This window comes from Agelaius tricolor, unplaced genomic scaffold, assembly GCF_023055355.1.
Source record: "Agelaius tricolor isolate 1412-34295 unplaced genomic scaffold, bAgeTri1.0.p SCAF_6, whole genome shotgun sequence".
In the NCBI taxonomy this organism is placed as follows: domain Eukaryota; kingdom Metazoa; phylum Chordata; class Aves; order Passeriformes; family Icteridae; genus Agelaius; species Agelaius tricolor.
Genome location: NW_027269266.1, coordinates 48,492,763 through 48,517,673, shown reverse-complemented (window position 1 = coordinate 48,517,673; position 24,911 = coordinate 48,492,763). Strand labels below are relative to the sequence as shown.

The following is a 24,911-nucleotide window of genomic DNA, read 5'->3' as shown; positions in this document are numbered from 1 at the left end:
ATTTCTATATTCAGGCATAACAGGACTATTCAGTAACACTAGGTTTATGGAAATAGACATATTCCTTGATTTCTTTTCATGTCAGAAAGAACCTTCTGAAAGCAAGAATCTGCTGGATTTCTGCTAGCAGAAGTCAGCAAGGCAGCTGGTGCAGCATCAGGCTTTCTCAGAGAGTTGTTTTTACACAGCACTGTCTTTGAGCTATATGACACTTAAGGTATAACTTTTACAGATGTGTAAAGGATACTTGGAGTAGGAGACTGCAAGGATAGTTGGAGTTTCTGAAAATGCTAATTTGTATTTTCTTAAAAGAAACTTTTGTATAAAAGCATTCTGTTCCTTCGGGTGGAAATAATGTCCCCTGCAATGGGTTATGGTGTTTTAATGGTAGTCCTGAGATGAGATGGAAAGTCATCCTTTGTCTACAAAGAAGTGAAAAACTTAACATTCAAGAATTTCTAGAAGTTAAAAGTTTCTTATTGATCTAGCATGATCTTTATTCTCCATTCTTATAGTACTTTTAATTCTCCCATTAGAAGAATTATACTTGTGAACTTTACTGCTCATAGGTGGAAATGGGATATTGGTCTTTTCTCAGGATCAAGCTGCAAGTTTTACCGTAAACTAGCATAGAAATTTATTATGTTTTTTCTCTTCTACTGTCAAATTTAGATTGAGACAGAATGAGATAACATTCAGAATAGGAAAATCTTTTAAGCATACTTTATTAAATTTGCTGACTTTGCTATGAAGTCTGATTGACTTTTTCTTCTCTCCTAATGTCACTCTGTGCCACAAATCAAACCACAGGTGTACTAAAAATCTTCATAGAATGTCTTAAAATAATGCATGGCATGGTAATTCAAGTCATGCTTTGTCTGAGAGATTACAAATAAAGACATTGAAGACATAAAAATTCTTTTGTCAGTCACAACATAACTAAACTTCATTCTGCTGTCCATCTTGTTCATCCAATATCAATGCTTTTTGAATTATCTAAAGATATTTTAGCACAGTTGTCAAAAAATACAGGAAACATGATTTTGTACTAAAATACATATAATAGTAGTTTTTGTTATTTAATTAGGCAATGCTTACATTTGTGTAGTAATTAAAATGGGATTCCTAAATTTAAATGTAGCCAATATGATTCAGAATAATGATGAAATAATTGCAAACTACCAAGAACATGCACTAAAACTTAGAAGTGTAAGTTCTCCAGTCTGGAGGCACCTTTTGAAAGAAAAATAGAAAGTTTTTTCAGGAGGTTGCCAACATTCAGTTTATTGATGCAATAATTTAGAAAGGGTACTTCAGCACACTATATTCATTTTCGTGTCTACAAAGTGGAGTTAGCAGGATGTGAGAGAGGAGAATGGAGTATGTTCTTCTTGAGAGAACTAACTTGCATCAGTGTAGAGTATGGTGAGGATCCAAGCACTTAGCTGATGGTGGAATGAAAGATAATGGGAGTTTTTATTGGTAGCACTTGAGACCTGCATTAGTGTCTTTCTGTCTCTCCACAAAAATAAAGTCAGCCAGAACAGCTCAAGAAATGTTTTCTTATGGTCCTAGCTAACATAGTGAAAGATTTGAAGAGCCCTTTTCTTCAGGATATCCTTTGAAATATATTTTTTAAAACTGTGTTACTTTTGTTCAGTGATTCTAGGAAGACTTGTTTGGGATCATAGCTAAAGGATTGTGCTATGTTTCTCTATAAAAGAAAACATCATGCAGTAGTTCATTTTTTTTACGTGCATATGCTCCTATGATATGCTAGAATGAACTGAAAGATGCTTTAAAGGAGACATATTCAATCTTTCTGTTTGTGTAGTACTTGTTTATATGTGAGGCTGCTCCTCAGAAAGTAGAATCAGTTCTTGATTCTTCAGTTATTGAACTGTTAAAAAAAGTTTTCAGCCTTTCCCCATATTCTGCTCACTGTGCTGAAAACAACCACACTGTTAATTCTTTTATGTCCTTTGTTCTTGAGTTTAATGTTCCTTAATCTAAACTGAACTGCAATTGCCATCTGTTAGACCAGGCACTTAAATGATCCGAGTCCTCCTTCAGATGGCTATACTGTATCTCATTATTTATTGTTCCTTTCAATAGAGGATTTTTTTAAACTCATGCCTCTAATAACACCCATAGGAGGTAATTTTTGGCATTAGGGCACAGATCAGATTTAAGCTATTTTCCCCAGGCACTGTTTTTCAGCATAACAATATCTGTTGTTGCAGTCTTGTTTCTTTGAAGACATGAGTGATCTCTATTCTGTTCTCAAGGTAGTCTTGTCATTAGCTTTTCACATACAACTGTGTTGAATAGTTCAAAATCATCTCTGGTAATCCAGAGAATTCATCCTCTACTTGCTACTTTGCTAGTGTCCCTTGAGATTTCTAACAAGTTTCATTGGAACAGCCATTTCATTATCATTTCTCTGGAAACTTTTGGTTCCCACAAAACTGTATTTTGGTCACTTCCTTCCACTCTATTTTGTAAAGTATATGAATTTATCTGTTGTATATAAATTATCAGAAAATTATATCCTTCAATGTCACTGTAAGTTCACAAAATATATAAAATTTTCTCTTTCCTGAACTGTTATGAAAGAGACTATGTAAATACAAGGAAAGTGTATTGCTTCACAGGACACCTTTGTAAGTAAAAAAAGCACTTAAGAGTCTCAATTAAATTTGAAGATTCATTATTGTTTTGATCAAGAAACAAAGGAATGAAAGGCGTAGACATAGAAAATGAGCACAGGAATGGCTCAATTACATTTTCAGATTGCTTCTATTCCCCACCTAAATAGATTAAGAAACTGACTGGCTTTGCTTTCTACAGAATTCAGTTCATAAAAACACTCTTCAATTACTCTTTTTTTTTTTTCTGAATATTGGATTTCTCTGTCTAAACCCCATTTTCTACATTAGTAAGATGATAGCAGTTCATATCACCAGAGTAACTGTACTGCAAAATTGACATTTCCAAATCTCAGACAAGATTGTCAAAGCACTCATTAATTTCAGACGAATGTATATTTTTCATTTTTATAAACTCAACTGTAGCTCCTTTGAAGTCCACAGCAGAATTCATTTTAAATTGCTATATATAGGTTTGCGCTTTTATATATAAGCACACACCAAGAGAAATATAAAAGGATGGAGAAGAGGATATGACCTGCTGTAGTTTTTTCCACATCAGTTGGGTACATCAGGTCTTGCATCTACAAAACTGTTGCAAAAAAACTAACAATGTGAATAAACTAAGCAATGACTGTTGTGTTACTATCCCACACAATTTAACAATACCAAGTAGGCTCTTATCAGAAAATAAAATTGCAGACCTTTATAATAAGAGATTATTACAATTCCAATTTTTGTCCTCCCTAGAAGGCAGTCCACTTTTAAATGGGTTAACCTGTCTAGTTTCTTGAGTGACTTGTAGTGTAGCATATTGTAGAACATACTGCGGTAATCTAATTTGAAGGGACAAAAGGACTGATGATGGCAAAAATCAGGATGCCTAGTAAGGAACCACCTCCAGGCTTTTATAGGCTCAAGAATTCTCAAAATCATCTTCTCCAAGGTTTGAACCAGGAACCAAGGTGCTCTCATACATCAGCCAAATTTTAGGTCAGGAAACTGCATCCATCAAAACACTCGCCACAGATATATTGAGGGAGAGAGAGAGAGCAGATGATCTTTCCTGAGAAATCAAACCGTTTTCTGATTTCTTGAAAATACCTAATAAAATAGTATCTTAAGCATATAAGTCCATTAATTAAAAAAAAGGTAAACTCTAATAGCAATACATATAACTGTAGATTAAAATAAATGGGAGAAAATGTATCCATAGCTGTGGAATAGAAGCATTATGTTTTCTGAAATTTATTTTTCAAACTTATTATCAGTAATTATCATTACAAAAGATTACTTAATTTGTTTGTGAGAAGCAAGTTCTTGCTTAACTGAGCACCAAGCAAATGAGTAAAGTTCAGTGATAGCAGAAACTGACTATCTGCAAAATACTCAATAGCATAATGATAAATATCATCATAACATCATTAAATACACTGAATATTAAGTGGGAAAATCACTTATGTTAATATTTGATTCGATCACTTGAATAGCTGGTGAACAAGGAAATTTTTTATTTAATTTTTCTTTTTATTAGTGAACCATTACTAATACTTATTGATTATTTTATTTGCCACCTACTTCACTTTTTATTGGAAAAAGGGGTAGTGAGTAGGTAGAACTGTAGATCAGTCATTGCAACTGAAAAGTACTTTCAGCAAAATAAATTATGTCACTTTATTGTCATTTTAAGGACATAAATGACAGTGGTCATTTCCTTTCTTAAAAAAATTATTCTTAAATTAAGAAACTTAATATAATATATATCTGTTAGAGAAGAACGGTTTCAGTAAGGAGTAATGTACAGACTAAATTACAGGGAACCTATTTTCTCTATAATTGCATCAAACGTATCAGCAGTTTGGCTCTAATTAGATTGTTCTTAGTGAAAACCATTATGAATTCTATTAAGAAACTATGGATACTGGCTTTTGGCATTCTATTCAAAGAAAATTATACTTCATCTTCACTGCTGAAAACAAAATAATGGCAGAATCCAATTTTTTTTCCCCTGTGCAACTGCAACACGCTATGCACCATTAAAAAAACCTCTAAGATATGCATTTGAATGAAGAAGTGGTCATCTTGGAGGCCCTTATTTTCCTGAAGTGTTAGCAATTAGCTAGTGCTGGTTCTCTGTCCTCCAGTGGGAAAGCTAGAATCAGCCTAGTAAATCCAGTTAGGAGCTCATATACTTCCACGTGTAGGGTAAATGTATTTTGGTGGTGCCCAAGTCATACACACAGCTGTGGCTGACAAATTGTCTCTAAACACTTGTGGTTAGCAATAGCCATATGCCAGGTGTTGTTCAAATAACTGCTTTTGTATTAGGGGAATACTCATTCCAGTGTTGTGGTGACAGGAATTGCCAGGGATATGTATCCAATTACTGTTAACTAGGACAGATTTTTCACTTCTGCATACCTTAAATGGGACTTCTGTGTACTATTGACAGAAAATAAGGATATATTAACTATGAATACCATATCCTGTACTCAGCTACCCGGGGGCAATGCCATCAATGGTAAAGATACAGATATTTGAGATAGTGTGAACTATCTGCATTAACTTTTCTGTAACAGAAGGTGACTGCAAGCAGGGTACTGATTCCATCTCTCTCAAGAATGGTCTCAAGAAATAAGGAGTTTCTGAGAAACTGAAAACATGAGTGAAGATATTGGCCTCATCTTCAAGTTACAAATGCCTAGCTGATTTCCATGGAAAGTATAAACACATTAACAAATTTTTAAGAGTAAAAGGCAAGAAGCAGTTTATAATCATTAATAAATATCTACACTCAGTAGATAAGGCTGAGATTTCTGCCTAGCATCTATCTCCTTTGATTCTTTTCAGACACCTTGAAGCCAGCCCCACAAATGTATAACTCTATGTATTCACGAATCTGCATTTGGTGTGGAGGGGAGATGATAGATTTTTGTCTGTTAATGTGTTTTCCCAGCCCAGGAAAGGCCGTACCATTCTGTACGGTTTTAGTCCTTGTGTCATGGCAGTGCTTTACACTTACATCAGGAAAATATGTGAAGAACATGAATACCCAGAGAAGAAGCTTCCCTCCTATACACCAGCTGCAACTTCTGCCCCACCCTCTCTCTGTGCCTGACCTGCAGGCACAGATGCTTCAGCTTCCAGAGTTTGGACAAGACAGCTTGCTGAATGTGTTCATGGGTCATTTGATCCAGACTATTAAAAAATTAGTTGCAAGTGAAATAAGACCTAGGTTTATTTTCAGTATCTGACCAGATGTATGCTAATAAATCTCCCATCATCTTTTAGACAGCAGGAAGAGATTAAGTTGCTTTTCTGTAAAAGATTATTGACTTTATGCACATATATATGTTTATTGATAAAAAGATCAATTACAAGGTGGAACAAGACTTAACTATTAGTAGTATTTGTATTTTGACAGGGTTCTGAAATTGTTCAGAGGATGCATTTGACTGACAAGGGTATGTTTATATAATCTTTAGTACAGTGTGCCTCAGTAAAGATTAAACTTCCTAATTTGGAGGGGAAGTGACTGTATATTGGCTAGAATCTGCTATCCATAGGAAAATTCCTCCTCAAACATAATGCCTAACACAATTCCTACTGCTAGTCACACTCGGTACCTTGTGGCTAGACTAGGAGTCTTAGCTGGATCAAAAATTCAATATGAGGCTCTAACTGTCCTAGCACCTTCCTTACTGACACTTTTGTGTTCTTACATATACCATGTTTTCTGCTACAAATGAGAGGGTTTTGTCAGTAAATGTGTATAAAATATCTCAATCCTTTCTTGAAAATGAATCTGCAGTAAACTTCCATATGAGGCTCTTAACAAAACTGGATTATATTATTTATATAATTTTGACAGGTGACAATTAAAATTTTTTTATTGGTACTTGGAAGCAGGATTCCTTTCTCGTGATTTTTTACTTTCTTTTTCTCAATGCAAGAATATTACTGTGTTTTACAAAAAGCTTTGGACTAAGGCTATGAATACTAAAATAATAACCATCTTGCATCACATGCTGAATTTCATCTCATTTGGCTAGTCACGTGTACAAGCTGTGGAAGATTTGTCTGCTTTGCTTACCTTATCTCTGAACATTTGATTAGAAAGCCTTAACACCGTATCAGTTGCAAACACATGGGTCCACATGATTCCAATATAATCCAAAATAGCCTGACACTATGCAGTAAAAATTAGGACTGGAAAATAAGGCAGAGCACAGAATCCTGGAGATAAGGATAATCATAATGTGGAGAGATATCTTTACCCTGGGTCACACCAAAACTCATCAGTGGATGTAGGCACATTCCTGTGAACTTGGTGAAGAAGTACTGAAGCACTTTTGAGTGTGTGTCAGCTCGGCAAAGTGTTTCCATGTAGCAAAAATATCAAAGTGCAGGTTACACGTTTTAGAATGACTGAGATTTGCATTAACAGGCAAGAGATTTACATAGGAGAATTGAAAACATACTGCAATGCACTACATTTTATGGGTTTTATTGCTGTACGGCACATCTGTCAGGTGAATAAGTGTACTTAGAAAATGCCAGGTGATCTCCCTGGAGAGTCTGTTTTTGTGATAAATACAGCAAAGTTAGCAGTGTGAGTGTGCTTCATTTCTGCATCTCTGAAGGACAACAGTGGTCAATGGTGTCGCTTGACAGAACAGCTGATGGGGCAAAGGCCTGATTCATTTGGGAATCTGGGCTTTCCTACAAGCCAGTTTAAGGCACCAGAGGAGATTCTTAGTGATGTTTTTTAGGTTTATTTTTTATTCCAAGACAGATTTCTTTGACTATGCCCTCAGGGGTAGAAATACATAAGGCAGAAGAATTAAAAGAAAAACTGAAAAACAACTTAAAATGTGAAAAAACCTTGCATGACAAATATTACTGACAAAATCTGATTCACTTCCAGGAAGTTTTGTGGTGATGTGTTTCAGGTTAATGTCTAGAGAAAAGAGAAATTTCTGTGGTTTGTTTACAGAGAGGATAATTGACCTATTTCAGCCCTTGTCTATGTGAGATGTGCAATATGAGTAGTACATTTCAGCTGAGTTAGTGGATTTTTAGAGTGGTACCTAGTCAACCTAAATTTTAAAAATTCTTCACACCTAAGTGATAGAATAGCATTCTTACAGGGAGACAGTATCAATAATATTGACTGAATCTTCATAGTTTTCATTCTGAAGTCCTATATTACTGAGATAATATTTTTTTCATTTTGGTTCAGTGGAATGTCCCTCTAAGAAAAATAAATGGTTGGTCTATAACAGCAAAGTTTCTGTGGCTTGTCTTTGTTTCCTTTCTAAACTCCCTTCCAACTTCAACAAATCTTGCTATAAAATGAGTGTGGAATGTTCTGTTTCATTATTATAATACCTCATCTTAAATCTTCTCTGGTAACTACTGACAAATGGTTCACAGAAACATTTCTAGAGACTTGCTGTTCAGTAGTTTAGAGAAATAAAATGCATACAGACATTGTTCTGGGCTGGATATAACACACTTTTTGCATGACCCTGCAAGAAAAGTTTGTTGCAGGTGTCAAGATTTGGCCAATATTGCTGTATTTCTTATAAAAAAAATTAAAGTTGTCTTTCCCCCTTTGTGCCTTTTCACAACTAAACAGAAGATTTTGTATTTCCATTCTACTTTGATTAGTTCCTGTGGTGCTATCTGTACCATAACCATAATCAGTAAAGTTATATGGTGCTGCTGTTTTAAAACATTGAAGTCTCAATAAGCAGTAATTTTGTTTTACCCTAGAACACATCCTGGGTAAAAAATGTGGAAAAATTTTCAGTGTTAATTGCTAAATATGTAACCACATGAGAATTTGGTGCATCCTCATTGTTACTTTACTACTACTTTACTAAAGCAGTGTTTCTCTCCAGCCCACAGCAATTTACCATGCACAGTGAATGTTCTTCACATAAAGGCTTTGAATCTTTAGGACATCAGCCTTCTGCCTTTCTAACCAAAGTTAATCCTTATTAGTTCCATATGTAATTATAAGCATCAGTTGTTTAAGGAAGACTTCTCACATGGTATATTTGGTATCTTTTCATAAAGGTGATCAGAGTTTCTTCCCTTCATCAGTTCATAGTTGGAACTATGCTGTCACATGATGACCTTTCATGTGCAGTGCCCTCCTTCCCAACTACCAAATATCAACAAACATCTTGTAGAACAGTTTTATCTATTGACAAAGGCCTAAATTTATTTGAACTCAGTTCCTCTGTCTGTCTCTTACCAGTTCTTGTCTTGTCTTTCTTGCCCTCTCTTTCAGAGGATAAAGTATGGACAACTGTGTACCATGATCTGCAAATGCAGACTTCTGTGGGAGGCAGCAGCCCAGAGAAGTTATCTGTGCTGCAGCTGAACTACAGTGCAACAATGGACCAGATTTCTGCCATTACCAGTAGTGCTGAATACTGTGAGCAGTTTATCTCCTATTCTTGCAAAATGTCCCGGCTGCTGAATACACCAGGTAGGCTGAGAATGGGGATATCCATTAAATATGGTGTTAAAGAGCTTTAGCTCAACAATTTGACAGGTATTGCTGTTAGGTAAGTCCATCCATTGAACATACTTCTTTGTTCTCCTTTGTTAAAGAAAAGAGGGTGAAAGTACAGAAGATACTATTTTCTTAAGAAAATTTGCCTGTTTGCTCACTACTAAAATGATTGGTATTGGACCAAGTGTTTGTGTGTTCTCCTCTCAGATCTTAAAGCAGGTGGCATTCTTAAAGCAGGTTGCTCCTTAAAGCAGGTGGCATTCGGTAAGCATAGTAACTTTTAAAATTTAATCAATAGAGGCATTGAAAAATTGCTTTGAACTTTATCCTGGTTTTTTGGTTATCAGCTTTCATATGCTACAGTCAGCAAGGGTTGAATGAAGGTTAGAATTTTTCCACTAACACTTTTGAAACAGTTTCTTAAATGCATAGCATTTCATAATAATGAAAGGATAATCATATGCCTTATACATTGTAGAGAATGGCATGGTCAGTAATGCAATTGTGTGAGAAATTATATGCTATTACCTACAAGTAGATTAAGTATAAGATTGTTCTTTTGCTGTGTAGTTTTACAGGAAAAGAAACCCTTTCTATATGTGCCTCCTCAACAAATGTTACCTGTAACCAATAAAGACAAAAGTATTAGTTGTTCCAGAATTAGCACACAAAGAAGGAATTGTATTTTAAAAGCTCTATTAATATAGAGCAAGTACTTTTTATATGCTCTCATTGTCTATGATAAATTTTGATGTTGAATAAATCTTAATGGTACTTAGGGAAAACTGGTTTATAAGTGGAAACATATAACAGATTTTTGTGACTGTGAACTGAGTTCATTGTGATAAGAGCAATTCAAATGCATTTCAGATTAATTTAGTGGCTGCATGCTTACAGTGTTATACTTGAAGTTGCTTTCCCTCATAGATTTTTTTTTTAATATTTCTCATGGTGCTATAGATAAGTATTCATTTGTAATGCCAGTGTATCTTATTCCTATTTCCATAAGCATTCCATTAGTTAATAGACATGTAATGCTTGTTACTCCTCTCCATCCTCCCTGCTGTTTTTTAACTATTTCTAATGCATGCTTTGTCTCTGTTGCTGTTATTTTGCTAAATTTAGCATAGCACAGAGACCCTGTAATGTGGGAAATGATTTCTTCCTTTTTGAGCCTTAATGCACAGGATCCTGAATCATGTTCATAACTAGAGGTGTTCTGATTAGATTCTGCTGATGGATACAAACACGCTGCTTGCATATGCCTCAGAAAAGTTGTATATGAATGCAGCTTTAGCAGGTATTTAGAAGGCAAATTTATTTGGTAATAGAGCTGGAGAGACTGGGCTTAGAAAGCTCATAGTTTACACAGAGTGCAGTGTAAGATTCTTCTTCTTGATATGTATAAGACTATTATTTAAATTTGTACTTGTGAATATATGTTTATATTATAATAAATATATGCTGTAATTGCAGGTGTTTACCCTTGCTTCTAGATTTAAAGGACAATTAAGCAGCACACAAAATAATAACTCGCTGATTTTTTTTTTTCTTAAGGAACAAGCAGTTCCAAATACTTACATTTTTAAGGTTCTTAGAAAATTTTGAGTGTACTTTGCAGGTATCTCCTTCATGTTTTCGCCTTTTGTACGGAAAAATAATTTCTCTTAGAAATTCTTTATAAGACTTTTTTTTTGTCTGGAAAGTGAGTTTGACCAGATTTTTTATAATATGGGTTTAGGTTTTGTTTCCTTTTAAGCGAGAGAAAGAAGCAAAAAAGATTATTTTTGCCTAGACAGTAACAAAAAAATCACACTGCAGTGTTTGCATAACACCTGTAGTGGTTTGTACACATAGAACAACAGTGATTTGTGTGTTAGTGGGAAAGAGGCCAATACATTTTCTTTCTATGTGTTCTTGGCTTCAGTGTACGGTTTCTAAACTAAGGAAATAATTTTTCATACCTTTCTCTGTTCTGGAGGATTGCCATATTTGCTGAATATATTATGACACCCTATTCATCTCACAGCACAGCTCAAAGCACTCATGTGGCATCTTCCACCACTGAGCTTTGCATATAAATCATTGCAGTACAGTTCCCACACAAAGAAATGAAAAAAAAAAAAAAGAAGAAGAAAAAAAAAGATTTTGTGTTTCTCAGGAAGTGAGAAAAGTGCTGGCGGTATTGCAGCCAATAGTAAAACCTCTATTAGCATCATGGGATCAGGATAGTGTTTGTGGCCTTGACCTTTACACATACACATTTCAGATATTTAAAAACCACTTAGGATAGAAAGGTCCTTTTCTTTTAAAGTGCATCAAAGAGAACTGAGAAAACAGAGAAGATAGTTAAGCAATTCAGCTTTTTCACTTTTTGTATCTTGTGAATCCTTTCATTTTGCAACATGGCTCCTTCCCAGGGAGAAATTGATCAGTTAACATATTTAAACAAGTCAGGACTCCAGATGTTTATTGATCTATTAATGACAGGTAATTATTAGCTGTAAGTGGACCACAGCTTTTGCTGCTTATTGTTGTGGTGTTTCCTGGCAAGGTAGAGATATATACAACTCCACTGATTCTGCTGCTAATAATAGCTTAAATAACATTTATGGTATGAAACTACATCAAAGTTCTGTGTTTGAGAAAAACCTTCATATTAATAAGCCTGTTTTGTTGTGAGGTTTTTCTGGCTGCAGGCACAGCACTCAAAGAATTCTCATTGTCATGTGATTTCAGAGGGATATATGAAAATTAGTCTGTACAAACTAAGAATTCTTATTCTTCTATTATGAGATTTATACTTAAAGACTTTATTGTTTCCTGTCCAAGTCTTTTTTTCTTAATAATGAATTTTCATCCTGGCAAAGTAACATGTACATCCTAGCAAAAAGTTTAAAATCATTGCTGACAAGAGGGAGTGGGAGTGATTTTACAGGTAATAATGCCACTGCCTTTCTACTTAATCTGAGGGAAGATAGTAATAAGTTCCATTTCCACTGTAAATGAAGTCATAAGTGACTTCTGAAAACATACCTAGGGATCTCATAAGGCTATAGGATAATTCAGATTTGAAGGTACTGCAGAAGGTCGTCTGGTTCAATTTTCTGCTCAAAGCTGAATGAACAGCCCTTGTCTAGTAATCAGCAAAGGCTATCTGGAAATGCAATTTTCTGTCTTTTCTGTTTTGCTTTGGATTTTTTTTGTTTTAAACTTGCAGCCCAATATGTTATGAATTATGTTCAAACCTAGGGGTCTGTTTCAAAGCCTCACTAAAGAGGCTTTGAAACAAATTATCCAAAAACCAAAATTAATCAAGGTAGCTTGGTGACTTTCTTAAGGAAGTACAAAACCAGACACCTCTGCTGAAAAAACCCTATTTTATCACAAAAAACAGGAAAATTATGGGTACACCATAAATTTCTGAGGAAACTGTTTTCAATCAGGGATCCTGCAGTGGCTCCAGCTGTCTCACAGCCTTTATGCTCCTGAATTTGGTACAGATTTGCTCTGACTGTGGCAGGTTTTGTTGTTGTTTTTTGGTTTTGTTTTTTTGTATCAGTGTGAGATTGATGCTTCCTATTGTCTATTTAGATACGCTTTTTTAGAATAGTAATTCCTTTATGAGTATACAGTTATTTTCGTGATAGAGGCTTAATCTTGGCAATTCAAGTAACTGTGGCAGTTAATAAATGAATGAAATAATAAGTCCATGGATCATAATTGCAACATAATAACATAAATATATGTAAATTTGAAAAAAAAAATTTGGGGGGTTGTTTTTCTCTTTTACAATTGCATTTCTCATATCCTCTTTTCTGCTTGTTCCCTCGGAAACATCCATTTTGAGAGGATAATAATATATTTAGTACTGAGAACATGCAGAATGCTGTCTGGTTTTGGGGTTCTTGATGCCCATATACTTTCCAGTTGATATGGGAGGTGATAGGACATTTCCCTTATTTGCAAAGAGGAGCCTGGGGGTGGAAGAAAGCCCTTTTGTGCCCACTGGTTAACAAGGGGGAAACAGGCAGGGCAATATGTGGTATCAATTTACTCTTATAGAAAGAAGCTTCCCTTCTTTGCTGAAGAGACCAAATTATACAGAGAAGCAGTGATACAATATAGTCATAGAATGCAAAATGTTAGTTAACAAAAATGTACATCTTCATCCACTCTTTTCACGAGACTTCCTAATAATACCCACTTGTGACTTTCTTGGTATGAAATTTTCCATGAGCCACTGATCTTTGCCTGGGAAGAGGGGAGGGAACAGCATGCTGATTCTGCCATCTTTCCTCTCACCCTGGGAATGAAACCCTGAAGGCAGAAGGGCTACTGCATTCACAGTATCTGTGTCTGCCATTTCCCAGAGCTATAGGAACTGTAACAAATAATCAGAGAGTGGGAGCTTAAAGCATAGATACAGAGAACAGAGCAAGATCTGTTGGTGTTTTGTTCCAATTTTTATTCCTATTCACTGTGCCTGCAGGCAGCATATGAAAAACATATAGCAGAGTTATTGCAGAACATGAATTACTGTTTCACGCCTTTTTGTCTCTGGAGGAAATGAGACAACAGCTTCATGAATTTAGGAGCTAAACAGGTGAAATAGAAAACTTAATTTGATGTTTGGTTGTTTCAGTTACAATAAAGCAATCATAATACCAGTAGGAAGTAAGATTTATGCGTAGACTGAGATAAAAACAAAGTTTAAAATTGTAATATGCTATTTTTCCTCAGTAGCTCTCCAAATCAGAACTTAATGAACTTATGAACTTTGCCATCACTACCCATTAACTGATCTAGAGTGCTAGTTGCAGATATAATTCCTGCTTAACAAGAGTTTTTGAAAAAGAGTCTGAGGGAGGAATGGGATTTCTGCAGTACTACAGTGATGAATGGAAGTCTCTCTAAAACTTGCTCTGGCTTCATCATTCTGTTTTCAATCTTCTTCCAGAAAAAATGCCCCTAAGCTGTCATGTATCCAGCCTTAATAATATTGATTGACCCCTTCTTCTCAATGTTCCAGAAAAGCTGATTTCAACTTCCAGTGATTTTTAAAGCACAAGGATAGCAGGAATAATAACCGATCTACGTGTTCTTGTCCTAGAAATGGAAACCATTGGCTTTTGGGGATTTCTTTTTCCATTAGTCATTGTTGTGCTTCCATAAAACAGAAGCACAAAATAATTCATATGCTAAATGTTTCTCATGAAATACACATCAGTCCTCTTAGATAAATGGTAGACAAATTATTATCTTAAGGTAATTTTTTTTTCCAGACAGTTGTTAAAACACCCTTCTCTGTTTTACTCTACCCCTTTGCTTGTCTTTTACCAATTTCTTTGAGGTTTTTTGATACTGTAATTACTGAGTCTCCCAATTTTACTCAATCTTCATCATTCTTTTACCTGGTGAACCATTTCTCCTAATTTTCCAAGTTTTCATTGGTGTTCTGTAGGAATTAGATTTAATCCAGTATCACTAAAGTGGTAAAGGGTGTGTGTTGCTTTGGTGTTTGTTAGAAATAGCAGTAGCTGATAAGAGCCTTGTGAATATTATAAACCTTATATGGAAATTGTAACTGCAGTTCAGCGAACTCTAGTGTTTTTTTTTGCTATGCCTTTTTAAGAATAAGTTATACATATGACTTTTAACTTTGCAATTCTAGCAGAATGTTCCAAACCAATTGTTTCTCATACCCTCTCTATGTGAATGTGATCTACCTATTATGGGAAAAGATTCATTATTTTTATTTCTTAAAAGAAAATTAGAGAAAGTCAATAATTTCCCCACTGCTTTTATTGTGTCATGTTTTATAAAAGTTGTTTAAAACTGTTCATGGTTAACGTTTTCACAGAAATAATCACAGATACTGCTTCCTCACAAACCCAGGCTGTTCTGGGGAAAAGTTATCCTTCCTGGTGAATGACCAAAACAGATTAGTTTAGTAATTTCTCAGACTAAATGGATCTGGGTGGTGTATCATTGTGTGTCTTGTCAAGAATTTCTCCTTACCCATATCCTAAATGCATTTGCAGTGCCCTGAGTATATTTTTCCTATGCAAATATGCAGTAAAAATATCCAGTGTTTCTTTCTTCACTCCCATCCCTGAGATGAATGTGACAGAAAGAACTGTATGAATAATCCAGCTATACATACACAGTTAAAATGGCATATTCTACTGCATAAAACAGAGCTCCATTCCCTATTGTGTTATGTTCTTCACTTGGTCTTTTCTTCATTAATTGACCTGTGTTTTGGGTCATAAGATAACAAGGGTTCAACTATTATTAAAACATTGCCTACCCTGTTTTCATAGATGAGGCAGTACTGTTTGATTTCTCGAGGCTAGGGCTTTTTACCCTTCTTCTGAAGGTTAGAGTTAGGCTTTCCTACATTCTACCCTGACAGCCTGGGGCATCGAGCTATAACTTGTGTATTCGGAAAGATTTCTACCCTCTTTAAATAGTCCTCAGTTAATGTCTGGAACTCCTTTGTAAGAATTGTTTTTTGTTGTTAGTAATGTTGCCAGATCCCACCCTTGATATCGTGCAGGCTTTTCCTAGTCAGTTCAGGTAAACCTCTGGAACACAAACAGAATCTGAAGCATGGATATGTTGTGATTATTAATATATGTGTGACTATCTGAGGTATGAACCACCCCGACACATCTTATTCCAGGAGTTTTTTTTTTATTTTACTTTTTATGTATTTATGCTAGATGTTATCAAATCAGTCTATTGCAATGTTTTTTCTGGATTGTATGAGAAACAGAGTGCCAGAAATACTTTCCCTTTTTCACCTTGTGAGTAATTCCACATGCATTTTCTCTACTTTTCCATGTTTTCTTTGTTATGTACATTCTTTCCATTAATTGCCTCCAATGACTTAGACACTGTCTGTATATATTTGTGAATGATAAAACAATACCAACACTGCCTGGGTGTAAATGAGGACAGCATTAGGGTTCACTAAAGCTTAAAGGGAGTGTGAGAAAAGTACAGCCTGTAATAAAATCAGGTTCATGCAGCATCATTGCCACTGTAATCTAGGGAAGGGGAGTTCATGGTCCTCTTGAACTTTTGTGCCTTGTATGTGCCTGTTGTGCATGCCATAGGTACCTGCAGATTTCTTGGTGGAGATCTATATCCATACAGATGTTTATATAAAAGGAGATGACCTCCTTCTTTTTAGAAGGAATAACTTCAACAAGATCCTTTTCTGATACAACTTTTGAAATAGTTTGTTATGTGAGATTACTCAATGTGAGAAGACAAAAAATCTTAATTATCCTCTGATTTTCCATAAGATAGGCACTTTACTGAAAAGACATATGGACAATAAATTCTGTTTTCAGGAAATTTGTGTTGCCAGCCAAAATGATTCATAATCACTTCCTAAGATTCTTAGAATAAGTGGGAAAGGTACTTCATTTGATTAATAGGATTTATTGATTAAAAAAATTAATAACAATATTTTCTGGAAAAGTGGATCTGCAGATTTAAAAAAAAAAAAATTACAGGATGCTTACCATTTCTACTGGTGGAAATTAAATTTTGAATATGGATATTCGTTGTCCAGTGCAATGATAAAGATAGAGCTGCTAACAAGATGCAAAAGATTGAAATTCAGTCCAGCTTTTCAGAAGCAGCAGCTAAAGATTTGGAAGCAGTTACTAATTTAGCAGCTGAACTATAATCAGTTTCAGAAAGCTGCAGCAAGTTAGTGCTTGCTGCTGTCTCAGTTATCATAGAAAGGACGTATTGCATATTTTCCTCATTTCCTTTGGAAATGTACACTGCTTTGGAATATTTTGGTAGTCAACATGGACTCTGTAAAGCAAATATATTCCCCACAGCTAATAGTGGGGTTTCACCAGTACCATTGTAAGATCTTGTGCATTGGCACAACAGCAACAACAATGCTTTGTGTAAACTACAGATGTCTAATTAGATACATGTTACTTAGAGGATAGATCTCACTAATTCATGAACTCAAGGTATATTTAATATCTGTCAAGCTATTTTTAAAATGACCCAGAACTTCCGTAGATTCATGGCAATAATGAGTGCATTGTATCAAGGTTAAATTGTATTCACAAAAATATTTGTAGTTTGGAACATTATGTATCATTTAAGGGAATCTCTTCTCCCATCACCTTAAGAATAAATAATCTGCTTTCTGCTAGCAGTGGTCCATCTCAAAACTTCTTCTAACGTTTTTTTCTCTTTTCACTACTCATGCCTCTTTGATGTCTCTTTCTGTCTCTACCTCTGATATTTGTAACATAATCTGATTTAATATATGCTTTTGTCAAATCTTGATAGTATTTACAGTAGTGCTACTGTTGAATGAAACAGGAGCAAGAGATCAAAGCTTCCCTTCTTTTTAATCATCTGTGCCCTATGGTATGGATTGTGTTTTTATCATTTTGGGTTTTTTTGCAAAACACTGTGTCAAGCAGCAAGAATGTTTGGAAGAGATACTGAACCAACTTATTTTTTTGAAAACCTGAAATTGTGAACTGGACAAAAAAAACTGTCAAACATATAAAATAATCCATGTGTGATGATGCTCTTTGCCTTTATGCCAATTACTTCACCCACAAATAACAAATCTCCAAGTGTTAGGGATTTTTGGTTTGTTTGAATTTGGTTTTTTTTTTGTTAAAAATGTTCTGTGCAGTGTCTTGGAACACAGCAGTACTGAGGAGCTGAGATGATTGCTGGCCACAGTTTAGTGCTCAGTGCAGATCAACCTTTACTATGCCAAGCAAAGAGCAAACTACTCTCACTGAACCAAAATATCTTGACCTTTGCTCAGTATTAACCGATTAATACCGGACCTTGATTTTTGGCCTAATGGCAAATTCTGTTGTTCACAATCATGTTCCAGTACAAGATTTAACTTTATTCAAGGTAGTGCAACCATATGAACAAATGCTCAGAGAAAGAGAAAAAAGGCTCAATAGTATTTGAACGTCATGCTATCTTCAGTAATCTTTTCATTATATACCTGTTCATCAAGGATTCAATGTCTATCTATATTTTAAGAGCAAGCACACAAAAAATGTCCTCTCAATTCAGTGTATTAAAGGATCATTTTTCTCTGTCTCCCAAACTTTGTAATCCTTGCTAGGAGTTATGACTGAAGGATGATAATAGAATAGCTTCTCATCTTTGTCAATGACTGAAAAATAGCAATGCTTTCTTGCTAACAAAATCATGAACAAATAAGTTGAGCAGGATCAAAGCAAATTTTAAAATTATTTCTGTCCTACTTCAGGATATTCTTTGAGATTTCTCTCAGATTAATCATACTGCTACACTAATGGAAGAAACATGGACTTTACTGAAATCCTATCTCCTGTATTAAGACTGATTATTAACAGCAATTCACTAAACTAGTGTGGTGAGCATCTTCTTGCTGCTATTTTATTCCCAATGCCTCTGTACTTTATCAGTAAATTTGGTGTCATCTTCAAATTGTCACTTTTTGTGTTTATAAGTCACCCTGATCTCTTGTTAATTTTAAAAAGTGTTTTGATTCATAAAATATTTTTACTTCAAATAGAAGAAGTTCTCATATATCAGGCATATGGCACTAGGTTTGATCTGTCTGTGAATTTAGCAAGAGTAACAGAGCAAGGAACATTTGCATTGCTTCTCAGAGCCTTGCTCTCCAAATACAGCCTGGATGTGCCCTGAGCAACCTGAACACCTTGTCTCCTGCCTGAATGGAGCTCTTAGCTCTATTCAGCTCTGCTGAAGGGTAGTACAAGCCCTGTCTGAAGGCCACAGAAGATTTCTTTGCATTGTGCAACAGGTTTGGCAGATGGAAAATGGCATACATGAGTGCATTCTCTCTCATATGCGCATGACTTGGCATGATTCTTGGTGGAAAAATATATTTCACTTTGCAGAAGCTTTTATTAAATCACTTGCAATCCTGCAAACTGAAGGAATAACTTTGTTTCTTTGCAAGTCACAGAATATCTTGAGTGTATTCCTGCTATACTAATTTATCCAAGACAGCAAGTAATAGCTTCCTTAGATCTGTATCAAAGAGCAAAATCTGTAATTAATAAGTTTCATGAATAAAGTTGAAGGGGAGTTACAGCAAGCAAGTTTTTCTGTCTTCTCTATCTCTTTGGCTTTTAAATAATCGACTTTAGGGGATTATTCATTATTTAAAGAAAAACTTAAGAAATGGTAATGACTGGGATTACTGTAATTCTAGAAAAAATAGGACTCTTCTGTTGTGTATTTTCTTACACAAAAATAATGTGACAAAATTTAAGAAAAAAATGTATCAAACTTGGTAATGCCAATGATTGCCAGAGGAAATACCTAAACCTGCACATCTGTGCATAGGACTACAGAAGTACACAATAATTGGCCAGAGTCTATGATTAAGAGTTTCATAATAAAATCCAAATGGGAATCTATGAATATTCCCCCTATATTAATGAAGAAACTTGTAATATCTATAATTATCTATAGTAAAAAAAACATAACCAACAACAAAATTGTGTCAAATTTAAATGCAGATTACAATCCTGTGATTATCAACACCACAAATTGCTGTTTATTTCTGATGATTTAGTATAACTGAAACATAGATATTTACAGAAATAGATCATTTTAACATTGAAGGGAAATTATTTTTCTGTTGCCATTTGTGTGATGTTCTTTCTATAAACTTAATCTAATAAATTTATTTCATGTTTTATCACTCATAGCTTGGTACTCTATTTTACCCATACACCTTACTCTTATTAGGATTTTCAAACAGTTTAGAATGCTATTTCTTTTATATATGTATTTTGGTAAAAGTTGTTCAAATATATCTAAGAGTTATTACTTCTTAAATACAGGCATGTCAGAAGGTCAAGAATATTCAAAATAGTCACAATATACAGTGTAAATTTTCAACTCAAGGTGAGCATTTTAATATTAACTTTGTAAAAAAAAAGTAAAACCTATATTAATGTATAACTTCAATACTAATGTATAGCTTAAATATTGTGGAATTTGAAAGCTGCTTGGGAAGAGGGTAATAGTGAAATTTTTAGGAGATGATGGAGAATTCAAATCACTGTGTATATAGTAGATGAGAGCTTTCTGGAAGCCAATGAAAATATAGTGAGGGGATCATTGTTGACCTTAATTTCTTTGTTCTCAAATTGGAGTTAATTTGGAACTATTGTACTAAGACTGGCTTGTCTGGGGGAAATTGAGTGCCATGGAAGGACTGTAGAAAGTGTGGAGGTGGTGCAGAATAATAAAAATATGGAATATTAAAAATGGTCGGGTAGCTTAATGCAGTTGGAAAAATTCAACAGTACTTCAAAGTTCTAAGTTGAATAAAGTCACATCCAGTGTAACTTCCTTGAGATCAGTAGAATACTGAAAATTTAATTTGTCACACAAGCTGCTTTCAGGTTTTGAATAACTTTAGTGGGATTTGCTGTGTTTTAAAAATGAAGCCTTTTAAGAATGCAGAGGAAGCTGTAGGTCAAAAAATAACAAAATGGCTTTGAGTGTCTGGACATGTCCTGGACAGTGAGGCAAAAACCAGCTGCTGTTGCTTTCATTCAAAAACATTTTAGAACTAAGTTCTTTCCAGTTTCATACAAAACATCACAGGATTTTTATGGTACATTAAATCCGCATTTGCTTTGATGAACATAGAACTTTTAGAAATATGTCCTAATCTAAAGTGGCTTTGAAATTGAACTAGTCCCTTAAAGAGCTAAAAACTCTTGAGTTCTGCTTTTAGGATGCACTAAAAAAATCTCTTCCTAAACTCTTGAGGTCAGTACACTTTTCACTCCCTGATATGAAGTTATCTAAATAAAAGTTTAAAAGGAATCACAATCCAAGAAGCTCCTTTCCTAGAGTCTCCTTAGAAGATTCAACCAAGTGAGTCTGATCAATTTAAGTTTTAATTCTAATTTAAATATATCTTCTAATTTAATTCAAAACCTGCAACTGAAGAACATAAAGCAGCTGAAAGGTTTGCATCACAAATGCTTTTAATAATTGAAAACTAGTATTTATAGAAAATTTTGAAAATATTGAAATGCAGAGCTCTACAATCGGGTCTGACCACACAAAACAGTAGTGCTTGAAAATTGTGTTTACTGTGTGGCTGATCATCTATCAAGATAAAATGAAAGTCTCAGTCTACTTCATCCTGAAGTATATATGCAGAATGTAATATAATCTTCACCTGGCACCTATCAGATGGCCAACAGCCTCCTACTGATATAGGGTTGTGTGAGCAATTTATTTTTGTTTGGCTGAATGTTGGGGAGAATAAGAAACACAGAACAGATATTTTTTTTAAATCTAGTTTTAAAAGATCAGCTTCATCAGGTCAAGGTATTATATGATTTATGATTTACAACTAATCAATAAATTAATAACTATATTATTGTTTTGAAAAGATAAAATAGTAATTCAGTTTTTATGGGTTCTTTTTTTTCTTCCATTGTCTTCGGTATAAACAGTGTGCTAAGTTTGACAGTGAAGTTTCTTTAGCTAAAATCCATGTTTTCAGAAGGGAAAAATGTTTAGATACCAAAATTGTTTTGTTCCAAGTTGCAGCGGTCAGACTTGTGCTAAGTTAGTGTATTTGCACAGTTTCCACTTGATTTATATGTAAGATAGACAACCTTTATCAGAGTTATTAAGGAATCTAGCCATTTTTATTGTAATTTATTTTCATTAAGTTAATTGCCAGGTGAAATTACTACAGTTATATTTTAATATATGATTTATACACGATATTTCTGTCAATAGGATGTACTGAAGTGTGCTGTGTTTCAGAGGAAAATAACTTCCTGTATTGCACAACCACAACCATCCTCATCCTGCAGTCATCCAGAAGTATTGCTGTCATTTGATAAGGTTCTGGCTTTTTACACTAAGTAACAAAGTACAGATCTTGTTTATTTGCCAATTAATTGTCCTTTCATCAACTCTAATGAGAACTTGATTGAATTTTAAGGACCAGGGACTACATTTTTCTTGCAACTTATTTTTCAAAATGGAAATGGAAGTGATTTCATATCCTAGTAAAAGAAATAGGGCTGAGAGAAAATCTGTTATTTCACTTGCTCTGATGTTTGGTGGATATAGAAGAATACTTCTATAAAAAAGAACATATTTCAATCTGGTCAGTACAATATTTCATGTATGGTAGTCAAAATTATTCTTTCACATTACAGATATTTTAGTATTTGTGTTATAGTGTTTTTCCTTCCAATTTATTTATAGCATTTTTCACATTTGCTGTTTGAATTTGCTGCTGACCCCGAACCACAGGTCAGCATACTTTTCCTGGAAAATCTTTTTTAAACAGTATTAAATATGGATATTTACATCAGGAATGAATCTACACAGAGCTAATTCCTCCATCCTGTCAGCTGTAAATAAGAACTGATATTAGGAAGGTGGCAATTTATGTTAATAATAGTGTGAAAAGCATTGGTACAATGCTCTTTATATGGGTTCATGCAAATGGTTGGTTGCTACTGAAGTGTGCATTAACATGGAGCACATCCTTAGGTAATTTATGGGAAAATTACAAGATATGAAATACTAAGTGAAGCAACGATCAGCGAGCAATATCATTGCCTCAGATCAGCACACGTTGGCAAAATGGCGATCATCTTTTCTTTGCAAAAGTAAAAGGCATGCTGTACAAACAAAAAGGAATTGTGATACACATGATAGTGCTCAGAGTTATAATTATGCTTTCCATAAGCACTGCAGGTTTGGAGAATTATGTTTTTAAGGTGCATTCAAAAAAAAAAAGATCAATGAAGGGTTTGAAACCAAGAATAAAAATACGATGGGGAAAAGTAAATATTCATGGAATCATGGAATTGTCATGCATAAAAACTCTGGGGTGGAGGAAGAAAATGTGCAATGTGATTTACATTGCACATTTTCTTCCTCCACCCCAAGTTAACTGTTGCTTGGAGAGTGGCTGGGCAGTGGTCTGCTTGAATGGGATCAGGAGGGATTTCCTTTGCATTCTTATTTTTCTTTCCCTTTCCTTCACTAAGCATAGTACTTACCTGCCAGAAGGTGTTTGCCATCAGATTTTTCTGATTGTAGTATTCAGTCACATACTGAACTTTTGGAGACAGAAAATAGCCATTGGCCAAAACCAAATAGCCAGCTGAAGAATATATGCACAGCAACAGCCACAAATGCAGCAAGGAAGTACCCAGAAAATAATTTAAAATTATTAGTCAACCCAATGACCCTACAAAACATAATATTCTCAATTAATTTTCATATTTAATAACATGCTAATGCCATCATTATGAATTTTGAAAAAAATTATCTTTAAATGAACCATCCACTTTAATTAAACTCATACAGTACCATTTCAGTTCTTCTGTCATCATAATTAGAGGTTTTGTTTCCCTTTTCCATATGGGCAATTCAGGAGGTAAAGATGTCTTAAAAACAATTATAGATTAAATTTGCAGAATTGTTTAGTTGTCCACACTGTAAGGACATGGAAGATTATGCAACCTTTCTGGTTTAGGATAGGGGTATTTTTGTTGAACTCAACATCAAGCAAGGCAGGTTGTTGCTTCTGTTTTCAGCCTAATTTTAAAACAATGCCAATCTTGACACGTATTTGTTTTGTCCAGTTTGCATGCATTCAAAAATTCACTGAATATTTTGTTGGTTCTCAAATCAATGTTTTTGCAGCTTTTCCATTTAGATTCCTTATGGTAATATTGTATTTTTTAATATTCTTTTCCTCTTAAGGACATAATATTGAAAAACAGCTTTTTTAGTCAGTTTGGTTGATAATGATAAGAAAATATCTGAGAAAGAAAAGTTCTGTGAAAATAACTGAATTTCAACTTTTCAATTACTTAATTACCTGCACTCACAGGAAGACTGAAAGTGTCTCCATACTGATTGTGAAAACAGTACCATATCTTTATCTAACATCTTTAATTGGTTTCACTCAGAAGACACCAAGTTTATGCTAGCACAGTATGCAAATTTTTGGGAAGGTGAAAATGCAAGATATCAGAGTTATTAAAAGGTAGCCTTGACTTATTCCTTCGTACAAATAGATGTTCTGTATCATTTGCTATTGTTGCCCTACAAATACACACTAAAACTAAGTATGCAAATATTCTAGTAAATTAATTAAGAACGTTTTTATGTAGAAGCTAATTACTTACTTGGCTTTAAGTTATTTTTTGGGACATTCTCAAGGATAAGTTTTTAAACAACACCATTTCTGTTTTGAAAAGCAGTAGTCCTGGGATTTAAGCTGAAAGGAAGATTAGTGATGTCATGAAAGAGTATTCTTCAAATAAATCATAGAAATACAACAAAATATTTGGAATTATAGATAGGGAAAAAAAATCTGGTGATGTTATCATTTCTATTCTCAGAGTACTGGAAAGTAAAAGAGATGTTGAGGCAGCAGAGTCTTTCATCATTGTGTTTTGTTCACATTTAAATTATCCATTCCTACTGGAAAACTATTCTAATTAGTCCTGTAATTATATTCTGCCTTAATTATTGTTGACTTAATTTGTCTTTTTTCTTTTCTTTGTTTTTTACACCCCCACTAATTAACTATTGTTATCAGTAGAGTGCAAATTCTTAAATATACTGGGATAGTTCTACCCTCATATACTTTCCCCATGGAGAGGCAAAAAGGAGAGTGCAAGTAC

General features: G+C 34.4%; 1 protein-coding gene across 1 annotated transcript in view; it reads left to right on the top strand.

Moving 5' to 3' along the window:
- The window catches only part of CNTNAP2 (contactin associated protein 2), a 1,031,572-nt gene that overhangs the window by 710,741 nt on the left and 295,920 nt on the right, over positions 1-24,911 (top strand). Inside the window, exon 13 of the mRNA XM_071429755.1 lies at positions 8,950-9,150. Within this exon, the coding sequence (XP_071285856.1) occupies positions 8,950-9,150 (201 nt within the window). The remainder of the gene's footprint in view (positions 1-8,949; positions 9,151-24,911) is intronic.